The sequence below is a fragment of the Phoca vitulina genome, unplaced genomic scaffold, assembly GCF_004348235.1.
Source record: "Phoca vitulina isolate PV1807 unplaced genomic scaffold, GSC_HSeal_1.0 scaffold28, whole genome shotgun sequence".
In the NCBI taxonomy this organism is placed as follows: Eukaryota; Metazoa; Chordata; class Mammalia; order Carnivora; family Phocidae; genus Phoca; species Phoca vitulina.
In genome coordinates, this window is record NW_022589731.1 from 2,397,663 (window position 1) to 2,422,000 (window position 24,338).

Consider the following 24,338-nt stretch of genomic DNA (forward strand, 5'->3'; position numbering starts at 1 on the left):
GTCCAGGCCCGCCTTCTGCGCCCTGGCAGGTGGCATTCTGGTTCACCCAGTTTGGAGCCCCTTCCTCCTTCAGCTACTGGCTCAAGGCCCATCTTCCCCAGGAGACCTTCCTAACCAAGGGACGCAGGCACTGTCCCATCTCTGAACCCGACAGCATACACGAAAACCCACAGCCTTTTGGTCCTGCCCTCCCGTCCCCTCCGTAATACTGCTTAACCCCTACAACACTGTGCTGTCTGCCTTGCACTTGGCAGATACGCTATGAAAATGATCGACGCACTGCATCTGGGCCTTTATCCTACAGGTAAGAGGGAGCCCTAGAATGCTATCCCCCGAGTGACAGGAAGATAGGGACAGCTGCTTCTTGTCCACTGCTGCACCCCGGTGCAGGAGGGGCTCCATGTGTGTCAACTGAATCAGCAAACCACATCATGTGGAAGCACTCCCTGCATGGAGGAGGTCACTCAAACGGGGCTGAGACTAGAGAGGTCGTGGGGGAGAGGGAAGGAGGCAGGATGACAGCTCTTCCTTGGGTCTGGCGAGGTGACGGGGAGGGGCTGGGACAGGTCTATTTATTTGGACAAAGGGGAAAGCAGAGTGGGCTAGGGCCCTGCCCAGCACTGCCCAGCCTCTGCCCTCATGCCCTCAGCCCCGCTCACAGGGCCCTGGGGAGCCGGTCTTACAAATGACCCCAACCATCTACCCGTCCAGTCCAGCCCCGGCCATGGACCAGGCCGAGCCAAACGCTGGAACATGCACACAACTCTTCTGCAGGAAGCTTCCCTTTTGACCACTTTTCTCCTATCCCAGCCAGGGCTTTAACAAGACTGACCTCTTCTCCTGCTCTCTGGGGCCTGGGGAACTCACACAGCAGAGCACTCTGGGGCTTCGCTCTCTAAAGAAGTAAAATCCACAAGCACGAGATATGCAAACAACCAGATTTCCAAACACTGGATAAACAGCATGTGTTGGAAGTCCACACCCCACCTCCCAGCTGTGCAACCTTGGGGCAAGTCACTTAACCTCTCCAGGCTTCAACTTCCGCCTCTGAGAGACAATGTCAACATCTGCCCTTCGTCTTACCAATAGGTTTTACAAACTGCATGGTTCTATATCTTGTTAAACATAAAATATTCTGATTCAGAAACAAGTCACATTGAAAAAATGTCCCAAATCCACTACCGGAGGGCAGGCGTGAGCAAGCAGTCTCCAGGTGGCCTTCACCTCTTCAAGGACACCCCCTGCTCACCCGGCCCCAGCAGGGTATGAAAGAGAACAGACTTGCAGGCTTCAGGCCACTGTGTTTAGAATGACCCTTAAAACACAAGGTTCTGGGACATGGTGATTGAAGGGCCACTCAGGGCAAGGCTGATGGGCCAGATGTAACAGGAGAAAGGGATCTGTGTACCAATTTCAAAAACCTACTCGTGGCTTGCTCACTTTATGGCCAGTCCTTGGCAGACTCTTTCTCTTAGTTTGGCTTTCTCTCACCTCCCGTGGAGCCTGGGCCACTTCCCCACAATTTAGTCCAATAAAAGCTTAGGGGAGGCAAATATATTTTAGCATGAGCCTAAAAAGTGCCTGCCTCAGAAGGGAAATGTGGAGTTGGGACTGAAACAATTAAATGAAACAAAAAACCCCCCAGGAATTCCATATAGCACATTTTCAGTGTAGGTAGAAATGACGCTGGGGGTTACGTGAGCCACAAGCCGCTCTCCACTTAGTCCCACCAAGCTTCACAGGGCGACTGGTTTAACTGGGTCACCCTGGCTTTCCCCCGTGATGAGACCAGGGAGTGCGGGTCAGCACTGGGAACCCAGAGGATGAGGTTATGGAAACTGAAAAGATGCTGATAGAGAGGAGGGCGGTCAACCCCGCTACCATGAGTGGTTACTGGAAACCCAAGTGCTGAGAATATAGCATCACACAGCCGCGGGGTCATCTGGGGAAAAACCAAGGGGCGATTTCTCAACCCAAATTCCCTGAGGTCCTGACAAATTATACTCCCCAGAAAGTGCCACAATCGCAGGGTGGAAATCTGTGATGTAAGGGTGGAGGGAATGCTGTGTGGGGAGCTCTTCCCCTGCACTTTAGCCACGCAGGGAGACCTGTCACTTCTACCAACGACAAAGGCCGTGTACGTGCGTGCGTGCGTGCGTGCTGGGAACAGGCGGGGGGCATCTAGCGGTGCCCGCTCCCTGGGCCCTTGGGCTGGGGTATGTCCGGGGAGGGGAGTGAGGTCACCTGTTGGCTACACTGCAAGACTCCTACCTGGGATGTGGTGGTTGTTATACCTAGAACTACACGCCTAGACCCGGTACCACCTGGCCTCTCCTACTTCTCTGCCCTTGTTCACCACCACCCTCCCCAGACCAGCTGGGGCCTTTGGTTCTTCCTCTGCTCACTGAGCTCCAGGCACGATCAGCAGGGAAGGCCTTCAGAGAGCCCTTCCCTGGCCATGCCCTATCACCTCCTCCCCGGCTTATTCACCGTCGTAGGGCCCCGTTTCCTGCACTGCACTTTTCAAAATCTCAAATTATTTTCCTGGTTTCCTTGTGACTGTCTCAGCACTCCATGGGAGTCCCAGGGGGGTGGGACTTTGTGGGTCTCATCACCTCTGACCCCAGCCTGGCACTCAGTCAACTAATACGGATTTAGGGACGACAGGTCATGTGAAGATTAGCCTTGCTAGGGGCTGGGCGCTGTGTGGTTTAAGTGTTCCCTTGGTGTCCAAGCCCGGAAAAGCAGCCTTTTGGAGACGCCCATGAACAGACTCAGTGTAAGCCTATTTGCCCCCCAGAACAGAAGGCAGTTGGTGCTGCCCTGAGGAGCAGCTGGCCTCACTCTGGCACTGGAGCTGGACTGCCAAGGTCACCGCTAAAACACCCCCTTCGCTCAGAAACGACTGCTCAAGGGCAACTCAGGACGAGCTGGGTCCGCAGAGCCAGCGTGAGATCGGAGCGACCAGCCACCCCGCTTGCCCCACCTGAGCAGGTGGAGGCGAGACATGGCGGCATCCTGGCGGCCACGGTCCCCCCCCCCCTCACCAGCCCCCCAGCCGTCCGGCCGCTGGCTCCAGGCAGGTGGCCAGTCCCTGGCCGTGCTCAGTGCGACAAGCCCTTGGACTCCTCCCTGACAACAGCCCGTGCCGATCTCGCTCGAGGAGAGAGCGATTTCCAGTTCTCAGAAACACCTTCCCCTGCCCCCCCAGCCGGACCCACTTGCTTCAAGTGCCACTGTTCTCACGTCCCTCACCCCTTCCTCCTTCCTCGCCCCTCCACTGCGGCCCAATGTCCACTTTCTTCATCAGGACGCATCTGCTAGAGGCGGCCAGACGCTTTGCCTTGCTGTCTCAGCCCCAACAGGCCCAGCCCCCCACCTGGTATCCCCTCATGTGGACATGGAATTCCTTCGCCTCTCTGCCTATCTAACCCCATCTCTCCAAGGCCCAGCTCGATGCCTCCAACTCCTCCAGGCAGCCTTCCCTGACTCTGTGAGTCCCCCACCCCACCTCGTGTACTTCAGCTCTGTGCCATGCAATAGGGCCACGGAGTGACGTCAAGCCAGCATGAGGGGTCACGGGTGAGCCCCTCCTCTTCCCTCAGCCTTGCTCACAGCTCGCGACCCTGCGAGGATACTGCCTCTGGGTCACCAATGGGAACTTGACTTTTGTCTCCAACTCCTTTCCTGTCACAGGCTGGGGCAAGGACATCTACCCAAGCAAGGGCTCCGAAGGTCCAACTCTGGTCTCCAACACGGTTTGGGGGCTTCACTGCCCTGCAGGAAGCTCCCCACTTGCCCTACCCACCTCACAAACCAACAGGGCTGAGAGAATCCTCAGACACTACTGAGCACAACCCATTCTCTGGCCAGGCAGGGAAACGGAGGCCACAGGAGGAAAACTGGCCTGCCGTGGGCCCCAAGATCAACCTTCGGCAGGGCTGCCTTCGTCCAGCGGTCTTCCTGGCGACCACCACGTCCTGAGCACTTACTGTGTGCAAGGCCCTGCACCAAGCACTGAACTCCTTCTGAATCGGCATAGATCAACCCTCTGGCTGTGGGTACAATTATCCCCATTTTACAGGTAAGGAAACGGATGCTTAGAAGCCCCAACTAACTTTCCCAGGCTCGCCACTAGCAAGTGGCAAGTCAAGATGAAAACCAGGCCCATCTAAGCTGAAGTCCCTATTTGTCTTCACTAGGCTATACTGCATTCTCATTCTCAAAACAATCTCTAGCCTGCAGTGAATAAAGCTGGGCTAAGGGGCCCCAGGCGGAATTAGGATACCAGCTTCTGCTCCAGGATTTATGCCCTGTGGCCCTTTCCCTTCCAGCCAGCGACGTGAGGCAGAGAACAACTGCATGCCGGAGATAGTCTTAGACCAGAATGGACTTTGGAAGTTGCTGATTAGGCTGACACAGCAGGAACATGCACGCGCTATACTTAGGAAGAGAAGAGAGGTCAGAGGACCAAGGCTGTCTGACAGCTGGGACAGCACCCCATGGCAGCCAGTTACCACATGCAGATGGCGGCTGGCTCAGTGCAACCAAACTCTTAAAAGGCTGTGGCAGAGCTAAGAGTGTTAGTTCACTTATCTGCAATGCGGGCTACGATAAACCTGCCCTTCTAGAAACAGCCTATCCTCTCTTTATCGGGATAGCTCTTTTCTAGGGTAGCTTGGCAGTCTGCATTAGCGATCAGGGGGTTCCTTAGTAAGCACATCATCTAAGCAGATGACACAGAAGCTACCTCAGAGAAGTCCACTGAAGACATCGTCAAGTCTGAGAAGCTGCCCCAGCCTCACAATACAGTCCACCCCTTAACTACCCAGAACGCTCACATCGAGGCGAATCTAAGCTTCATAAAGACAGGAACATTATGGGTATGCACCCAACCAGCATGGGGCCTGGGACAAAGGAGGTATTCAAGAATTGTGACGTGAACGAATGGGTGGATAAATGAATACTAGATAAGTAGATTTCTCCCTTATAAAAAGCCCATGTAGAACCAGTTACAACAATGTTCATCAGGAAATATCAAAGTAACAGAAGAGATATATCCCTCAACATTAAAAGGATTCCAACTCACAAAAACACATGGCTGGAGAATGGATTGCCTTTGACAGTACAAAATCATCATCACGACACACAAATCTGAGAGGAAAGCTTATGAGTTTGTCTTCTCTGTCAAACAATAAACGGTTACATTTGATGCCCCCTCCAGAAAAGCCCATGCAGTGTGCATCACTGCCCCCTTACACTCGTGAGGAAACCGAGGGATTCCTACATACATCACAAAGTCAGGGTAACATTAGATCTTAAACCTAGTGCTCAGATTCCGGATTCTTTGTTTCTCCACTACACACATAGCTGCCAAACAAGTAACACAGTTTGCAGCCCAACACGTTTTTGTTACCCCTCTATATCTCCTTTCTTTAAAACCTGCTTTCCAACAGCCACTGCTGAGGTGCTTGGCTAGGTAGCCATGTTTCTAGCCCGCAGGGCTTCTCCCGGACGCAGCTGAGTGGCCCGGGGCGGGACATCTGACCTAAGGTCTGCCGAGTCACTGGCTGGCCAATCAGATTCAGATTCGAACTTCAAATTTTGAACTCAGAGAACCAGAAGCCACAGACCAACAGCAGGTGAATAGGCAGCTGTTTTAAGGGGACAGGAGGCGAAGTCAGGCTGCTCTGCAGGGAGAAGATCCCGGGGGGCTCTACATCTTGGGTACACCCAAGAGCGAGACAGAGACAAGCGTGGCTGATCTGGCTCGGGCCGACTCTCTGGTTCCCCCGCTGCCCGTGAGGCTGGGATGTACTTCACATCCTCAGGTCCGGTGAGATTTTTCTGCAGCCTTTCAGGCGTCTCTTGAGCAAGTCTGAGTGGACTTCTGTCCTCTGCTCACTACTCAGTTGGGACTAAAGCAGTGATTTTTGGATGGGACTGAGATGTGCAAACTCCCCAAGGCTGAGTGTTCTCACCTGGACAATTTCTCACCTGCATGGACCAACGGAGCTCAAAATTCCTTGCCAGCACAACGCTATGATCTTAGTCCTAGAGCTACATGCCTCGAAGGAAGTGTAAGAACTCCCAGTGTTATCATGCTGGGGCCAGAAAAGAAACAGAGACTCAGAGAAGGAAAGCAGAGGCAGGAAAAGAATGAGCATCTGGTGACTCATAGCCCCACGTCCTCCTGGGGCCTCTAGTCCTAAGAAGAAGGAAGCAATGCTGGAAAGCTGGAGACAAGCTTTGCTCAACACAGACCAGAGCAACTGGGATCCTGCCATCACCACGCTGCCAGAAGTCAGACCAGATTATACCTGCTTGAAGGCGAAGCCAATGTGGTCTTTGAGGCATAAGAATTTCCCACAAAGGCGGGGTCTCAGGTACTGCTGTCTATGGGAAGAGTGGAGGGGTTCCCAAGGACAAGATCACAGTGACTTGTCAAAGCAAGCAAAGCTGTTGAATCTTTCTGCGGGATCTGTCCCTGTTCACGAATGGAGAAAAAGAGTGCGTTCTGGCTTGGCCCCAGGCCCACTGCTTGATCAAAAAGGGTTTCCCTGAAGCCACTCAGCTCACTTTGGGAGTCCTTGACTTCTGTCCACCTACATTCCCGGGAACAGGCTTGTCCTCGGTGCTGGGTACACATCAGATCCTCTCAGCTGTTGCTTGGCCCCAAGTTCAAAGGAACAATTAACAACCTGAATTCCCACAACCTATGACCACCATGCTGGAAGGTGGGACGCAGAGTCATCCTTCTGATGTTCCAGGGATACCTGTGGTCATCTCACCCAGCCCATGTCTCTCCCCAACCTGCAGCGTCACCAGCTTGTGGTGATCCTACCCGGGATGAGCCCATTCTCACCCTCCCCCCACGTCCTCTGTAGAGGGCAGAGATCTCAGCTGTTGGACTCTAAGAAAATGACTTAACCTCTCAGTCTGTTACTTGAGCCACAAAATTTTTAAAGAGCCTTCTACCGCATGGGGTCATTTCCTGATTCTAATAAAATGACAACATATCACATGGCACCAGTGTTTACTGTTTACGGACTCTGAATTGCCTTCCAGACACATCTCTCTTTAGACCAATGAAATTACAGAGCCCTGGCAAAACCACACCTCCAAATCGCTCGGTGTCTATGGTCCCAGGCAGAGGGCTTGGATGAGCAGGCAGAGCCAGAGGTTGGTGGACCCCTCCATGGACACTCTACTCGAGGGACTTCTAGCCAAGACAGAAGGGGACACAGGCAGAGTCCCTGCTCTCAGTGGGCAAGGCAAGGCCCTGCAGGGTGGGGATGGTGCTAACTGGGGCTACTGCCTCAACAATTGGAGTGGAAATGCCTTAACACGCCCACCATGTCCCAAGGTCAGAGGCATAACAATTGGGTCTTTGTTAGAGAGTTCAAAAGCCTCACTCACCACTCCTTCCGAAGCCAGCTTACAGGATGCACAACACACCTCCCCTCCCCCACCTCAGCCGTCCAGCTTCCTGAACTGGGCAACCACTGTCCCAAGGATCTGCACTTTGGTCCTCTTGCTTTCTCCCCTCCACCCACTTAGTTTCTCTGGTTAAACTGGCTGTAGTGTGGGTTTGCATGGCAGACCTCGCACTCCAGGGTCCCGGTGCAAACATGCACTGCTGAGCAGCTCTCTCCACCAGAAGTAAAGATACAAAAGTCCTGGAGAAAGAGAAAAGCTGTGTTTGGGGAGGCTCTCTCCACCTGACATCTAGGGCCCTAAAGGGGCTCCCAGCCATGGAGTTCAGACCTGGGAAGAAGGCTCAGGAAGGTCATTACTCCAGCTTCTGCTTCTAAGCAGCCACCAAATTATCTCCATTTTACAGAAGGGTTAAGTGAGGCCCAGAGGGATTAAGGGACTTGCAGCCATCTAGCCAGTAGGTGGTGGGCAGGATCTTGCTTCCAGGACAGTCGCTCCATCAGACGGGGGAGTCACATAGCCATCAGGGAGTCCTCAGGAGCGGAGGTGTCTCTACGCTTTCTCCAGGCCCCCACTGTCAGGGCTCCCCCCGCTAGGTAGGACTTCCAAGTATCCCTAGAATCCTGGGTATGGGGTGGGAAGGTAGAGGGAGGACGTCCCTGGGAATCAGAGTCTCCGAGCATGCTGACTTCCTTTCGTGTGGGGTCTTTTCCATCCTGGTCAGTGGTGGTACCCAGAACCATGGGGGTTATATAGCTGTGCTGGTGACACAAGGCTGGGGAGGTGGCAGGAGGGTCTCTAAGCCAGAACTCTACTTCTGAGCAGCCCTGCCCTCATACAGAGAAGTGGGCACATCTATCCCCTCGGAACGCGCTCCAGAACGTCTGCCTCAGCAGGTGCCTCCAACACCATCAGAGATCTCTTCCTTTGGGTCTGGAGGTGCTCAGGGTTTCCAGAGCCAGGCCCCTGTCACAATGCCAGCTTCCTGGGGGGTAGGCGGGGTGAGGGGTGGGGACGAGTAGGTAGGGGTGGTACTAGGACAAAGGCTGAAGGCAAAGGTATGCAGGTAGCAGACCAGTGTGGGGGCCTGGGGTGAAGGGCTCAGGCCTTAGGCTAGGGGTGTGGCTCTGCCGGGTGGGGACGGCCTTTGCCAACCACCTTGCCAATGACTCCAAGCACAAAGACAAAGCCTGACCTCTCTGAAAGGTCTGTCAGGACCCCAGACCCAGGAGGGCCAGGAGTCAGACCTATGTTGGCATCACAGCTCTGTTCTCAGGGAGCACAGTTCCTGAGCCTCCTGCAGCAGGAGCCTGAGCTCACCTCCCCCAGGAGGTCTGCTGGGATTTCCTCAGCATCTCTACAGCTACTTGCTGCCCACAGGCATAGGACTCAGGGGCCCAGGAATGTCCCTGTTCTGCTTTTGCCCTCAGAGGACTCATTTCCCCTCAGTCTGTCTGTGCCTTGGTTACTCTATCTATAGAATGGGTACAGTCATCCTTTGGTCTGTCCTCCTTTCAGGGCTCAAAATATTGGAAGGGAAGGGAACTGAGCAGGACAGGAAAAGAAAACCAGGCCCCTCCCCTCTGGGAGTGTCCAAATACTGCCCAAAGAGGATCCCGTGCAAGGGACCCTCCCTTGCAGCTAACTGGAACCAAAACAAAACACCCCAGCAACCAATTCAAGCCCCAGCGGGATACAGGCAAACTGCTGATGGAGGTCTTGGCCCTGCACCTCAGACTGACTGATTCAGGCGCTCCTCCCTCCACGTACAGAGATGCCTGCCGCACCTGTGGTCCCGGTGAGGACCGTGGAACCAGCAGCCCTTGGAGAGCCATGGGCAGGGCCCCAGACGAGACAAAGCCTCAGCTCCCAGTGACAGGGCGGCTGCCATAGGGCCCTCCCTGGCCCTTCTCCCCCTGTCTGGGCCCTCTTCCCAGGTCCTGGCGGCCTTCAGCTCTGCAGGGGGCAGTCAGCTCACCACCCAGACACTAGCCAAATCCCACAGGCCTAGCCTTTCCTGAGACAACCCGTTGGGGGGGGGTGGGCAAGAACCCTGGCCCCCCCACAGTGACATCATGGCCGGCCTTCCCCACCAGCTAGTCGGCTTCTCTTGCCCCTGCCCGGACCCTGGCTTGGAAGCTGGCGCCAACAGGGGAAGCTGCCCTAAGGTGCCCCCTGAGCCAGGAGCCACCTTCCCTGTGGCCTCAGTGGGCACGGGGACCCCGAACAGGGGCTGGGCCGTTGTACCGGCTTCTGCCACCCTGGCCTCGCATGCACACAAGCCGGTTCATTTCCCCGGGGCTGGGGAGACATTCTTCCACCACCAGGCAAAGTGCTGGCCTGCAGCCCAAACCAACAGGGGAAACTTCGGCCTCCTCAGCCCTCTCCCCCACCAGATGGAAATAACGTACAGCTGCAGAGGTGGGGGAGGAGGTAGGGAACAAAACCAGCCAGACGTCCGGCCGTCTGTCCGTCCCAGGAGCCAGGCCGGCCATCTGGGCACTCACCGCTCTCGTTCTTCTCGATGACATCCACCACCTCCCCGGCCTGGAGGCTCAGCTCCGAGTTCTCCTGCTTCTTATAGTTGGACACCACCACGTACTGTTCCAGGATCATGGGCTCGGCGTTGGTGTCGGCACCTGGCGAGGGCAGAAAGCACGCGGTGAGCCAGCGGCCGGCCATGGCCCCGCGGCCGGGGCGCCCCCTGTCCATCGGGGGAGGCTGCTCGGTCGCCAGCGCCGCTGCCGCTCCGAGGGGCCGCCCGCAGCCGGGGCTCGCAGCTCGCCGGGCCCCAAGGACAGGCCATATAGCAAGGCCCCACACCGGCCCGCTGCGCCGCGGGGACCGGGGGACATGGGGAGCCGGGCCGGAGGGGGGAGGGGGGACAGCCGGGGCCGAGCGGAGGCCCGGGAACCCGAGAGGAAGAGCCCGCCGCTGCGATGAGTCAGTCACAGCCCGGCACCAGCACGAGCGAGCGGGAGGAGAGGCCTGGTGCGGACGTGGTCTCCCCAGACCCCTCGGCTGGCAGGGGCGCGACAGGAGGGCCGCCCATGAGGGCTGAGGCCGAGCGGAGGAGAGAGAGAGAGAGCGAAAGGCAAGGCAAGACAAGGAGGAGGGCTCGTGCCTCTCCCCCCAGCCTCTGTGAACCCAGAGGAAAGAGAAGCAGCGGTCCTCCCCTCGGGAGGGAGAGGGAGCGAGCAGCAGAGAAGTCTCCACAGCCCGGGCCCAGGCGAGAAGTCAAGAGGGTTTGAGGCCGCCAATCACTGGGGTTTACTCGCAACCCTTAAATAGAAACACATGAGACCCATCGAATGAGGAGCCAGGGGTGGAGGCAGGGGAGGGGGAGGAGGGCCGAGACTGTTTACTTGAAACCCAAGAAGAAAGTCCCAGCGCCAGCAACCAGGCGAGCCCAGCCCGCCCCCCGCCAACTTTTCCTCAAGTTCGGCTCACCAAGGCGCTGCCACTGAGCCCAGGGGCCTGGTGCAGACAGACCAGCCCTAGGCCGGCTTCACTCTGGCTTGGTGGCTGCCCTCTGGCCACATGGAGACTGATTCAGTCTCCCTCTACCTTTTAGTGCTGGGCTTTGTGGTCAGGCTCTGGGAAGCCTCCAGCCACCCTCTGGCAGTTGAGCGGTCAAAAGGTGGGGCTCTGCAGAAGGAGGGCAGATGGGCTGTAGGCTCCCAGAGGTGGGGACAAAACACCTAAGACAGGGCATGCCCTGCTAGGAGCTGAAAGAAACCACAAACCAGAGACCTATCGGTCACCTCCTACAGGAAGCCTTCTCAGACCACCCGCAGCCCAAAGGGAATTCCTACCACACTTTAACTATGTGTCTACCACCCTATACATCTGTCAATCTCCTGGAAGGCTAGGGGACCCACCACCTGCATGGCTATAGAAATGGCTGAGAGGGTCCCTAGGTTCCCTACGGCTCCCTTGGTGCTTGAGCCTACAGCCACATTCCTTACACGCCTGAGTCTAACTCGGCACATGGCCTGTGTCAGGCACGTACCCTGTCCCATTTTATCCTCACCACAACCTTTCTACCTTCCCATTTCACAAAAGACAACTCAGAGGCCCAGAGAGGGCAAGAGGCTTGCCTCAGCTCACACAGCTGCTATGAAGAGAACCAAACTCACTCAGTGTTTTAGGTTCAAGCCCATCTCTCTTTCCATTAAAGAACTGCCTCTTGGATTTCTATTTCCAGACACCCATTCTTCCAGCACAATGATCTTCAACTTGGCTCCACAGAATTGCCTGGGGGGGCTTTGAAAGAATACCGAAGCCTGGGCCCCACCCCCAGAGGTCCAGATTTAATTGGTCGGTATTTTTTGGACACTCCCTCCTCCCCCGTGGTTCCCAGGTGCAGCCAGGGGAGGGAGGCACCGCTTAGACCTCTGGGTCTTTCCATGAGGAAGGCCCCATCCAACCCAGGGCAGGGAGCAACAGAAGGAAAGAAACCTACTGCTCCTGACGGTTTTCTCCCATCAGGGGTGGGCTCTGCAGCCCCAGCTCAGCCCTCTGGAGCCCCAGAAGGGACCCTGTCCCTGCAGAGCCCTGCCACATGGATCCGCACACGCACAGCCCCAGGCAGCCCCACCAAAGCCCGGATCGGATTTCAGGCAGAAATGCGACCAACAGCTGGGCAGCAGGGCCAGCCCACTCTGCACTCAGATGGGGCCAGCTTTTGCGCCTGCCCCTGCCAGCCAGACAGAGGCAGCACTGGGCATGGTGCTGACAGAGACTACCTCCCACTGTGCCCCTGGGGGGACGGCAGTGCCTCGGTGGCCAAGAGCACCTCTTCAGTGAACCTAACACAAAAAGGCCCAGCCCCTGCCCTGTGAGATACAGGGGCTTCCTTTCAGTTTGTGGGAAAGGAAAACTCAGGCTACAAACAGAAAAGAGGAGCTCCCAGCAGGTCAGACAGCTTCCAAATCCCAAGAGCCCTGATTATACTGACAATTAACAGCAGACCCTCAGGAGCTCACTCAGTCAACACGATGCCAAGCACCTGAGTCATTTTATTGTCTCACTGGATCCTCACAACAAGCCTTTGTGGTAGGTTCTGTTATAGACCCATTTTATACATAGGCAGACTGAGGCTCATGAGGGTAAGCAATTTTCCTAAGGTCACACAGCTGGGACTTGAACCCACGCCCACCAACAGGGGGTCGCTCGTGTTCTGAACTTCTCTACTATATGCCGCCTGCAGAGAGCCATTGATGCCTGGTTCCCAGAGGGACCCTGCCTCACCCTATCTTTAACCCAGCACACAGTTGGCATTTAATAAAGACTGGAGTGTGGGTTCCTTGTTGACCGTTGCTAAGCAGACCACAGGGCCTATTAGGTAGCAGGCATTCAGTAAGTGTTTGCAAGATGAATGAATGAAATGAACAAATAGGCAAACAGATGAATGGAGTGATTTAGTGGTTTGTTTCAGAAGTCACTAGAGCTAAACCAGGCAGGGCCTTGCCTCTGACATTCGGGAAAACTGGACAACTGTGGAAGGGGGAAAGGCGAGATGGGGAAACAGAGGCACAGAAGAACAAGGAGTGATGAGTTTGTGGCCAAAAGCTGCTAGAGAGGACAAGCTGGGGTGCTGGGGAGTGGAGAGAGCTCAGCTTACTTTAATCCAAGCCAAGGGAATCTGAGGCAAAATTTCAAAGAGGAGAAAAATGCCGCCCCCACTGCCCTGACCCCCGAGCCCCTTGGAAAACTGGCCTAAGCTTTCTGAAGACTGACATTTTGGGACACAGGTAGAAGAGAGAACATTCTCCAGGGATTCCAGAGCACAGAAGACAGGCGGTGGCACCTCTTGGAGGCTGCTCCAAAGGCTGTGGGATGGACAGATGGACACACAGACACTCTGCCCTCCTGGCTGCACTCCCCTCCCCCAGCACATGCAGGCTCCCAGCTCCCTCTCTCTGGCATCTGCCTCTCAGGATGTTGCCTGCCCAGGGCTGCCCGGGCAGGCGGCAGGCCTGCGAGGCGAGCAGGTATCCAAATGAGAAACCACTCGGCAGGCGGGCCGCCGGTAGGTGATGTCATCCCACAGAGGCTGCTCTGGATCCCCTCCCAGCCAAGGCCTGGAAAATTGGGGGCTGGAGGAGTCAGCCCAAAGGAGGAGGAGGGGCAGTGGATGAAGCCTCTAGTCTTTAGACGGGACAGGTTTGACAGAGGCACGGAGAAGGGGTGTACCCCTTCTAGAGAGGAGAGCCCCTCCCAGGTTGGAAGGGGACTTTGTAACAGTCTTGTCCAGGGATGGGCCCTTTATTACTCAGAGCCCCTGGCTGGATCTGCTAGGGCTCTGGCAGGTCCCTGGAGCCCTTCCCCACACCTGCATTCCTCCAACTACCACCTGGATGGACCCCTGGCTCCTGCCTGATTCTGCCTGCCAACTTAAACTTTGAAATGAGGCTTTTGCCAAGTCAGTCCCCTGCTCCAATACCTTCATTGGGTCCCTGTTGCCTACAGAATAAAGGCCAAATTCAAGCTCAGTCTTTCTGACAATCTGAGTTCTCCAAGTTCCCTGACATAACCCTCCTGTTCCAGGCCACATTCATGAGTCAACATATGTATTGAGGGCACCATGTGCCCACCACACTGTTCTATGTGGGTTCTTACCTCCAAGCCTTTGCCTTAGCTGCTCCCCCTGCCTGGAATGCCTTCGCTTCTTCCACCAACCCCAGTTCTACCCAACCATCTCTGACCCTCCAGGAGCTGCCTGATTTTACTCTAGCCATGGTGCTCACTCTTGGCCTCTGCTGGATTTGTTTGTAGGGTACTGAGCCCTAGTCAGCCGTGTGCTTTAGACAAGAATCTCCCTGATGAGAGTACTTGCCCCAGGCCTGGTGCCATAGGACAGAGCACTGGCCTCAGCTGCCTGTGACTCAAGATGCAAAAGCAGAAGATTCAAGTCTGAGGGTCTGAGGTCCAGTCCTACTTTGCCCTTACTAGCTCTGTGACCCTGGGGAGGACACTTAACCTCTCTGAGCTTCAGTTTCCTCATCTGTAAACAGGTACAGTACCAGTACCTACCCTCAGTGGGTTGTTCTGTGCGTGCAACTATGTGATAGGGTTAATGCCCTATGTAAACTGTAGACACTGTTTATAAAGCAAACAGGAAATGGGAGATGTGGGGAGGAGCAGGAGGGGTTCAGGTTCCCCTGCAGCCTCAGAACAAGCAGGCAGCTCAAGGCAAGGGCCACAGGCGCCAGGAAAAGGGCGGCTGCGGCTGTGTCCCTGAAACATGCCTCTCTCAAACCGCACCTCCTGGCAGGCAGTGGATCCTTGCCAGCTGGAGAGCCAGATCAGAGCCCCCTGGGCCCACTCTGGGGAGGATGCCAGGCTAAGCAGCCCCAGGACTCTTATCTACGAGGATCCCCCACATCGGCCCCTTACCTCTGAGTTTCCTGCCTCATGCCCTCTCTGACATTCCAGGTGGGGAAACCAAGGCCCAGAGAGAGCTGGAGGCTTGCCCAAGACTCCAGCCCTGAACTCCTCCTCTGGCTGGTTTTTCCCGGCCCACACTGCTTCCCCTCAGCCTCTCACTCCAAACAGCTGGGCTCATCCTGAGAAGCCAAGCCCTGCGGTGGCCCCCGCCCCAGGCTCCCCACGTTCTCACTGACCCCCCAAACCTTGGCATCCCACCAAAGGTCCCTCCAAGCCCCTCACAACTGGTTCCTCCTGGGCTGGACTTGGCCTGCCGGCTTCTCTATAGGCCCCCGGGCGGCCAGGCTATACGTTTCGTGAATAAAATGTATTGTTGTAGGCCAAGTGGGCTCTGGCTCACTGGCTCGTGGAGAGGGGAAAAAGGGATAGGAGCCCAGTGATTAGTCAGGCCCAGGCCCTCGTCACAGACAACACCAGAAGGATGACTGCAAGGAGCTTGGGACAGGCAAGGGGGTCCTCCTGCCTGCTGCCTTTCTCCTCTGGCCCCCTCCTAGGACATCCACCTCCAGTTCCCTGCCCACAGCTGTGGTGGGGAGGGGCTAGCCCAGGCCCTCTGACCTCTGACCCTTCTGCCTTGTCCCCCAACTCCCCAACCTGAATCTCTGCTCTCAGGTTTGGGCACAATGGGGGATGGGGGGGTGGGGTGGGGTGGGATTGTGTGTGTGTGTGTGTGTGTGTGTGTGTGTGTGTTAGCACTCTCAGAAATGGAGGGGCTCCTAGAAGCCCCTTCTGGAAATCCCACCCCTCTGCATGCTACCATCTCCCTATAGCAGCTGAGAGCCCTAGACAGCCTCAGCAAGACCAGAGGCTAAAGGAAAGCCCCTGACCCCTGGCCCAGCTCTGCCTAGACACAAGGCACAGGCCCGAGTCCCTGAGGCCCACCCTGGGCCAGGCAGCCCAAAGCCTGGCAAGGCTGCTGAGGTAGAGGCGGCTCCGAGCTCTGGGGCACGGAGTCCGCGACATCAGTCACAGGATTCCCCGCCATGCTGCAGCTCCCCGGTGAGGACCACTGGAAACCAGGCTGGGGGGGTGGTGGGGGTCTGGGACTTCAGCTCTGTGCCTCAAGTTAACTGCCTGAAGTGAGACTGACCGTCTTTGGCTGGCCCACCTCATAGGGATGGCCAGCTGAGCGATCGTACAAGATGACGGCCGCCTCGCCATTACCTGAGTGCTTTCTGCATGCCGGGCTCCCCGGGAGGTGGCAGCGCACTGCTCAGGGAGGTTAAGTTCACACAGCCAGGACACAGCAGAGCCGGGGTCAAACCCACACGCTCTGGGTCCAGAGTGTATTTGTTTACACACCGGGCTATGTGCTCATCACCCATTGCAGGCTCCGAGGTTGGCTCTGAGGCCTCGAGAGGATTGGAAGGAGGGCAGTGAGTACAGCTAAGGGAAGGGCAAGGGGGGACCCGGAGGCCGGCCGGCATGCCGATGAAGGACTGCGATCCATCCCAGGCCAGAAGCTCCCACACGTGCATGCCCGGGACACACATGCTCACACACATGCACTCGGGGCAGTACCTGTCACGTCCTTCTTGGGAGACTCAGCCCAGCTGGAGAGCCACACTTCCGAGTCCCCCGAGAGCAAGCAGCAGCAGGAGAGAGAGGAGAGTCAGAGGAGGAGAGAGAACCGTTAGGCAGGCAGGAGGTCCACCAGGCGAGTGGCTGCAGGCGCCGCTTTGGGCTGGCGGCGGAAGGCGGGGGAGGGGAGGGGAGTGATTTCCTGGCCCTGGGCTGGCTGCTGGGCGTGGGCCCGAGTGATTACAGAGGCGCTGGGACACAGCCGGCCGGGATGGGGATAATGAGGTGTCTGCCGAAACGCAGGAATCCTCTGGAGCACAGAGAAGCCTACACAATCCCTGCCTGGAACGGGGCCCATGGGTTATCACTGCCTGGAGGAAGCAGCCTGGACCTTTCTCTCTGGCCATGTGGGTGGGTGGCTGGCCCCACAGGGCCTGGTGGCTCTAAGGATCCTCACCAGGACAGCAGGCTCAGCAGCATGCACCTGGAACCTCAAACATCAGGGCTGGAGAGCCCAAGGCCAGTCTCCAGTCATGGGGCACCTCACCACTGGGCTCTGATGTCTTGTCCAGCCTTTACCCAATGAGGAAGACAGGTCGGGGTAGACTGGAAGGAAGCCTCACTTTGGACTCTCTAAAACACCCTGACTCCAACCCAGAGGGACGGGGACCTTTAGTGACCATCAGAGATGAGGGCTCTGTCCCAGGCTCAGACAGTCATGTCTGATCTGGGCCTCAGTTTCCTCATCTGTGAAATGAGGTTAGAAGTTGTCTTCCTGCCAAGAGGGAGGAGCGAAGTCAAAGAACCTAAAAGAACATACGATGGTGAGATGTGATAATAGTAATGTGATGAGGCAGAAAGCTCTCAGCTTAATCAGTGGCGTGAACAATTCTAGAATATCAGAGGATCAACATGTAATAAGCACTGACAGTACACCGAGACTCATTTACTGCCTATGACAATCCCTTGAGGTGGATCTGCATTTTTCACCCCATTTCACAGGAAGGGAAACCGGCCCAAGTTCCCACAAGCACAGAGTAGCAGAGTCAGAAACGGAACCAGGTCTGGAATCAGCCCTGGCGGGTGCTTTCTCCACTGAATTTCTCATTGCCTCCAAAGGAGCACAGTGTTGGCTGCAGTGGGGACAATAAGAAGGAAACGTTGAGATGCAAGTCTGAGAGGCACCCAGCGCTGGCCAGGAAAGCTGCCTGACCCAATGGCAGATAGTAAAGATAACCGTAACGGCAGCAAAAGTTTACGTAGCATTTACTGTACACCAAGCACCGTGCTGAACACATACATGCGGTAATTCATTTGCTTTTCAGAATAAACCTGAAATGATAAGGTACTCCTTCCACTTCGTAGATGAGGAAAATGAACCAGAGAGGTTAAGTAATTCACCTAAGGTCACACAGCTAGTACCATGCCCATCTCGTGTGGGGCCACAGACTTCGGGCGATCAGTGGATGCCACCCATCATTTAAAGCACCTGATGCTCCCTTGCTCAGCAAGTCACCTACCAGTTGCAGGCTGGCTCCCCATGCAGAACTGGGAAGCCCAGCCCTTCCAGCTCTCACTGTAGCCAGCGGAGAGGGGGTCTGGTAGAGGGGTTTAGTAAGGCCTCTGGAGTCTGACTGTGTGGATTCTCCCCTATGAGGGACTTCCTTAACCTCCTGAACCTGTTCTCTCGCTTGCAAAAATGGAGATGAGACGATATACTTCCTTTCTAGGTATCTACGAGGATTAATGAGGTAATATGCAGTAAGTGCTCGCATAGTGCCTCGTATACAGTCAGCGCTCAATGACAGCCACCACCGGAAACATCTCCTGTGAGCTTGGTTCAAACCAACCCTGGGGCTACCAGGAAAATCCTCCTCCTGGGGCGGCAAGGTTGAGAACCAGAGTGTTGGATACCAGATGTGCCAAGAAAACGCAGATGCCTTCCTGTAGACAACCCCCAACACCAGGTCACTGGTGGGACTGGGGGTAGAGAGACCCTGGAGACTGCACCCAGAAACAATCATCCTATGGCCGGAGCCTCTCACCAGGACTCGCAGCCCGAAGCCTCCCTGGGCAGCAGGAGCTATGCGGGCCCAGCGTTCATGCCCTGGTAGGGCTGAGACAAGGTGGACACACCCAGGCCCTCGGAGGCTTGAAGCTGGGGCGATAACTCCCCGCTGCTGTACCCCAAAGGTGGCCAAGTGGGCTGTCAGCCAGCAAGGCCATCCTAAGCACCCTGGGCAGGCCCAGTGCCAGGCCCACGCCAACTCTACCACCTGGCCCCACGCAGCCCTATGCACACCGAGCTAAGAGGGTCCACATCTCTATCCGTCTCTGCTGGCTTGGTGACTTTGCACATTGTCCATTTTGGTTTCTTTTGGGTTCTTCATAAGGACAACTTTTGGAAAATGCTAACCTCTTTCAGTGAGCCAAGGGAAATTATTTGGCTCAGACCTGGAGAACCGAGGAAGACTTACTTGTTCTGCTGGAACAGGGGTTAACAAACTTTTCCTGTAAAGGGCCAGAGTCGCTATTTTAGGCTTTGGGGGCCATGAGGTCTCTGTCAAGACTACTACCTTTGCTGTTACGGTACAAAAGCAGCCCCTCATAATCTGTAGAGGAGTGAGGGGGCTGTGTGCCAATAAAACTTTACTTACAAAACTACATGGTGGGCTGGGCTTGGCCCATGAGCAGGGGCTTGCCATCATCTTCCATGCTAGAAGATGAGGGCTGTCAGAGAGGGGGAGCTGCCATCTTCCTCAATGGGGAGATAACCCCAAATCCTAGGAGAGAGAGGTGGGGACCCTTGGCCCACCTAGACTAAAGGCTCACAAGGTCTATGCTGCTCGGAGGATTTTTTCAAGAATTATCTTGAAGGGCCTGATGCCCTTCCAGGCCCTTGGGGTTTGGGAATTTGGGAAGGTGGAGGGGGGGGGGGGGGGGGGGTTGTGGAGCAGGACAGGAAAAAATCCCTCGGCCTCTGGAAACTGAGCCCCACCGCTAAGTGTGGAACAACCCAAGCTCATGCCCACCCCCTGCACCCCCCATAAGCAGGCCTTCCCTTCGCTCTCCAAAGGAAAATGGGAAGTGGACCAGAAACGAGCCTGTCTTTTTAAAAACATGATTTATTTCCCAGTCCCCTGGATCTGCAGAATTAATCCAGTTCCGCTGCTCCCACCCCAAATCTCTCCCCACTTTGGAGTGTCTTGTCTCCAGCCCACCCGAGCAAGCCCTCACCCAGGGTGGGAAGGACACCCCCTCCCCCCGCCCCACCTCCTTACAATGAACAGAGGAGACACCCTGGCCCTCCAGCCAGGAGGCAGACAAGGCTGCTGGCTGTGGGCTGGGAAAGCAGAGACAGAGGGACGGGGTGAGGGAGCAAGGGACAGGCACATCCAAGTGAGCAGCTGTGACCAACACAACCCAACGGCTTCCTGCCCTCCCCTGGTGACAGAACCAAGGGCCCCACAGAGCAGCGGCAGGGCAGTGGAAAGCCAGGGGCTCCAGACCGGGAATCTGCACAACTGGTTTTGCTGAAAACCAGCTCTGTGACCTGGGGCAAGTGGCTCAACTTCTCTGAGCCTCAGTGCTCACATCTGTAAAATCAAACATTTGGGCCTAGCAACAACCGAGGTCCTTGTGTGATGTTCTAGGCTCTCCCAGCAGAAACCTGCTAGTTTCCATAATGCAAGTGCTCCACAGCTGAAATGAATCTTTCTAGAGAACTAGACCACCTTTCCAGGGAAAACCACTTAAACACATACTCAGTATATGGAAACTCAAGTGAAAAAAAAAAAAAGCAATTCATTCAAGAGGCACAGAGGGCAGAGAACTGAGGCAAGAATTCTTTTAAAATCTCGCTTCTTGGGGCGCCTGGGTGGCTCAGTTGGTTAAGCAGCTGCCTTCGGCTCAGGTCATGATCCCAGGGTCCTGGGATCGAGCCCCGCATCGGGGTCCCTGCTCGGCAGGGAGCCTGCTTCTCCCTCTCCCTCTGCCTGTCTCTCTGCCTACTTGTTCTCTCTCTCTATCTCTCTGTCAAATAAATAAATAAAATCTTAAAAAAAAAAAAAAAAAAAGAAGGCATCTCTCCTTTGTTTAAAAAAAAAAATAAATAAATAAAATAAAATCTCGCTTCTTGTGTTTACCCTGCCACTCAGCTCCCTGATCCTGGGGCATTTAGCCCTTTCTCTGGGCCTCTTTTCCTTCCGTACAATGCGGATAAAAATACTTACCTCGTCTTTGTAGGGTTGTTTTGAGAGTGCAATGGCCTAATGCCTGTGAAAGGTTCTGGACGGGGAGGAACGAGGACAGAGAGAGGGAGTGGGTGATGGGGACAAGCTGGTGACTGCAGCAGTGTGGGGGGGGGCAGGAGGTGTGGAGATGAGGCCCCTCCCTTGGCCCGCCCATGGCACTCCCCTCCCTCCCACGGCACTCCCGGCCCTCCCACAGCCCTCCCGGCCCTCCCACAGCACTCCCCTCCCTCGCAAGATCAGCCAGAATCCAGGCCCTGAGAAGACCAGGTGCCTGCAGCTCCTGGCCACATGCGGTGACCTGAGGATACTTCTAAGATGCTGAACCTGCTTCTTGTCAGGTCCAGGTGAGTATGAGCAATCACATAACAATCGCACAGGTGCCCCTGCCTGGAAGGAACCCCCAAACAGGAGACACCCAAGTACTACATGAAAACACACCTGGATAGAGCCAGGTTAGCAAAGGGCCTGGGTCCTAATATGGTTTCTTTTAACCTTGAGTAACTCCACAGCAGTGAGAAGTGGGTTCAATTTGCCCAAATCTAGTCTCAAACCACGTTTCCAGGAATCCTTCCCTGGTGTAAAGCAAGTCCCACCCATTCAAACTAATAAATCCAGAGTGGGCTGTGAGCCCAGGTGGGAGAGACAGGAGAACAGCATGAACTCCTTGGAGAATGAAAGCCAAGCAAGAGCTCACGGGACCAGGGCAGGGTCACTCACCTCACCGGCCTCCACAGCCCAAGCCCCAGGGCCCCTGGGAGGGGAGGAGAAGCAGGGACCCCGCCAGGGGCCCCGAGTGGAATGAACACCCCCGTCTTCTCCACGTCCTTCCATTCTTCAAGATCTCCGTGTCCTTGAGCTCCCAAGACCTCCACCTCCTTGGGAATTCCATTGTTCTTCCTTCACTGTAGCCTTGAGATCTGCTGGAGCCTAGTCTTTCCTCCCCGTTTATACAACTAATCTTCGAATTTCCTATAGGCTCCACATTTCTTTTCCTTTTGGACTAAGCCGCTTGGCCATAGCAGGAGGTGCTTACTTGGCCAGGAGCAGAATATACCCCCTGTCGGAGGCACTGACGGGTCACAGGCATGAAGGAGCTCAGGTCTTTACAGCAGCCCTCCCAGGCTAACAGTCCTTCGCAAAGAATAGTTCCTTTACAAAGAAGAAGTAGTGTGGCCTACGTGATGTGTTCACTTGAGGGGGCCTGAAATAGGTTCGGGAAAAGCATGGCACGAATTAAGATGGCTAAGAAAGGAAACAAGCAATAATTCAAACATGAATTCCAATTCGAAGCCTCATGGATGCGAGTTTGGGAGTGTGTACGATGGTAAGGCGTGTGTGCTCCCGCTCACATGGTCAACTCCTGCACCTGATCCAGGGTGAGCGGCAGCCTCCAGCTCATCAGAAATACTTACGGCATGAAAAAAAAATCATGCCCCTGGACTGCAGCAGTGAGGGATTAAGGTGGCAGCTCAGACCCCTGGCCCTGCCTCCTACTCTCACAGCCTCCAAAGCGGGGCTCACTTCAGGTACATGTGACCCAGGCTACCCCACAGGGCCCCACACTGAGAAGGGCCCTGCGCTCGGTTTAATGCTCTTCTGTCCCTCATTTGAAGTCCTGAATCATTTATGAACAAGAGGCCCCATAATTATGTAGCTGGTCCTGCCTAGGGTCTGAGGTTTCAGGGCCACAGAACTCTGAGCTAAATAAATACAAGTACTCCAGAATAAATTTAGTAGGGCTGGATTTCTGATGCATATCATCTTGAAGACAGAAGGCAAATCATAAGTGGGAAGACCCAGCCATTGTCTGTCTCCAGGTCCCATCCCCACCAACATCTCTGGCTTCTTGGTGGTATCCCAAAGGCTAGAAGGAGCATGTGGGGACTCAGGACCACAGAGGGCAAGAAATTTGCCCAAGATCACTCAGCAAGTGAGTGGCAGGGCTGGGGCTAGAAAATTTATACCAGTTCCCACTTTGTAACACTCGTGCTAGGCACTGTGCTACACATTTTAATTTAAAATGTTTTAAAACACTAATTTAATCCTTATAACATTCTGTATTTTACAGATGCAAAAAGTGAGGCTCTTCCCAAGGCCCAACAGTAAGACTTGAGCCAGACTTGAGCCCAGGCAGGCTGGCTGGCTGGGAATTGGGAACAAAGGGGCCTAAAATAGGGGACTTCATTCTCTGGATTCTCCCCCGCCATTGGCTAAGGGAGGCTCATTATTTCTGTTGGGCTTCTCTTTGTACATGCAGCCATGTTCCTACTCATTTTGCTCTCAATAAGAAGGGGTCTGCCTCCTTCCCCAGGAGCTGCCTTTCCGGGAATCCAGAGTCTGTGTGGGGGCAGCCCAACCCCGGGCAGGAATGTATTACTGACCCTCGGGCCACTGAGCTGTGCAGTCAGAGAACAGTCAGTTTCCCTGCTCAGGTGGGGAATGGGGTGGGGTGGGGGCTGGGACTGTGCCTGGAGCCCTCCCATAGCCCCTCAGGGACTAGGTCTGAGGGCGCCCACCTAGACCACCCGGGGCCTGCAGCGCCAGTGGGTGTGGGCAGAGGGGCCATGGATGCCTCCGGGAACTCTGCAGCTGCCCAGAGGGGGCTGCCCTGCCAGAGGGTGGCAGGCAGATCTGCTGCTGAAAAGACCCAAAGCATCCTGGTTAAAGACAGGTGCTGTGGTTAGTCAGAGGAGCCGTGGGTGGGCAGAGGACAGAGGGGTGCTGGGCGGGGAGGCCAGCGGGGTTCCGAGCCCCACTCCCAGCAGCTGCTGCCTGACCCCACCGTAGCCCCTTGGGCTGGGTCTCCCTCTCAGTTCTCAGGTTCTCACCTCGCCCCATGCTGGGGCGGTGGTGTGCAGAAAAGAGACAAACTTAACACTGTTCCGAGTTCCAGGATCCTAGCCACCTCCCCACTCCCTGGGGTGGTCTGCCTTGGTGGTCCTCTCCCACTTACTGGGATATCCCCCTCCCATCCCCCCCCACCAGCTCCCCCAGCCAAAGCCAGGCTCTGTGAGGACGAGGCAGCAGCAGAAACAGGGGCCAGTGGAGTGGGATGAGGTGAGCAGCTGCTGCGTCCCCGGGTCCCAGGGGCCCCGGCCCCCCAGCCCCCCAGTCCTGTGGTCCGTCTGTCTCCCTGGCTCAGTCTCCACTAGAGCCATGATTGAGTGAGTGATGGAGATCAACAGCAATGGACCCAGGACCAACATTCCCATCCCAGGGCTACAAAAAGCGCAACGTCTTGTTTTCTCCAGACTGGACTCTTGCGATCTGATTATCAGTGAATCAACGGCCAATAATTTAATGAGCATCTACCATGAGCACAGTAGGGAGCCCTTGGCTATGACAAACTGACTCTCCACCATCTGTCTCCAAGCTTGGGGCACAGAGGCACGCATATTTACCCAGGCGCTCCTGTCTATGTCAGGAGTCACGGGGGTTTGGGAGGGAGGCGCCCTCACCCACTTGCCTGGCACCTCAAGTGCATCCTCACTTCCCGAGGCTGCCCAGACCCAACTGGAGGGCACGCTGAGGCCAGACACAGCAGGCTGCACCTCAGGTGAGGGTCTGTGGGGGGCGACGAAGCACGGAGGGGTTCCAAAGGCCTCACATCTGTAATGAGACCCTCCTCTGGGGCAGGACTCACAATGTTTCAGCTGACATCTGGCTGGACACTGC

The 24,338-nt window shown here is 55.7% G+C and overlaps 1 protein-coding gene across 6 annotated transcripts in view; it reads right to left on the minus strand.

The window, feature by feature from the left end:
* The window catches only part of SH3PXD2A (SH3 and PX domains 2A), a 229,114-nt gene that overhangs the window by 41,626 nt on the left and 163,150 nt on the right, over positions 1-24,338 (minus strand). For 5 of the 6 annotated variants that reach the window (XM_032423479.1, XM_032423477.1, XM_032423482.1 and 2 more), the window contains 2 exons: positions 16,411-16,455; positions 9,945-10,076 (listed from right to left, as the gene is read on the minus strand). In XM_032423479.1, the coding sequence (XP_032279370.1) occupies positions 9,945-10,076; positions 16,411-16,455 (177 nt within the window). The remainder of the gene's footprint in view (positions 1-9,944; positions 10,077-16,410; positions 16,456-24,338) is intronic. The other variant, XM_032423478.1, reaches the window with a different exon arrangement.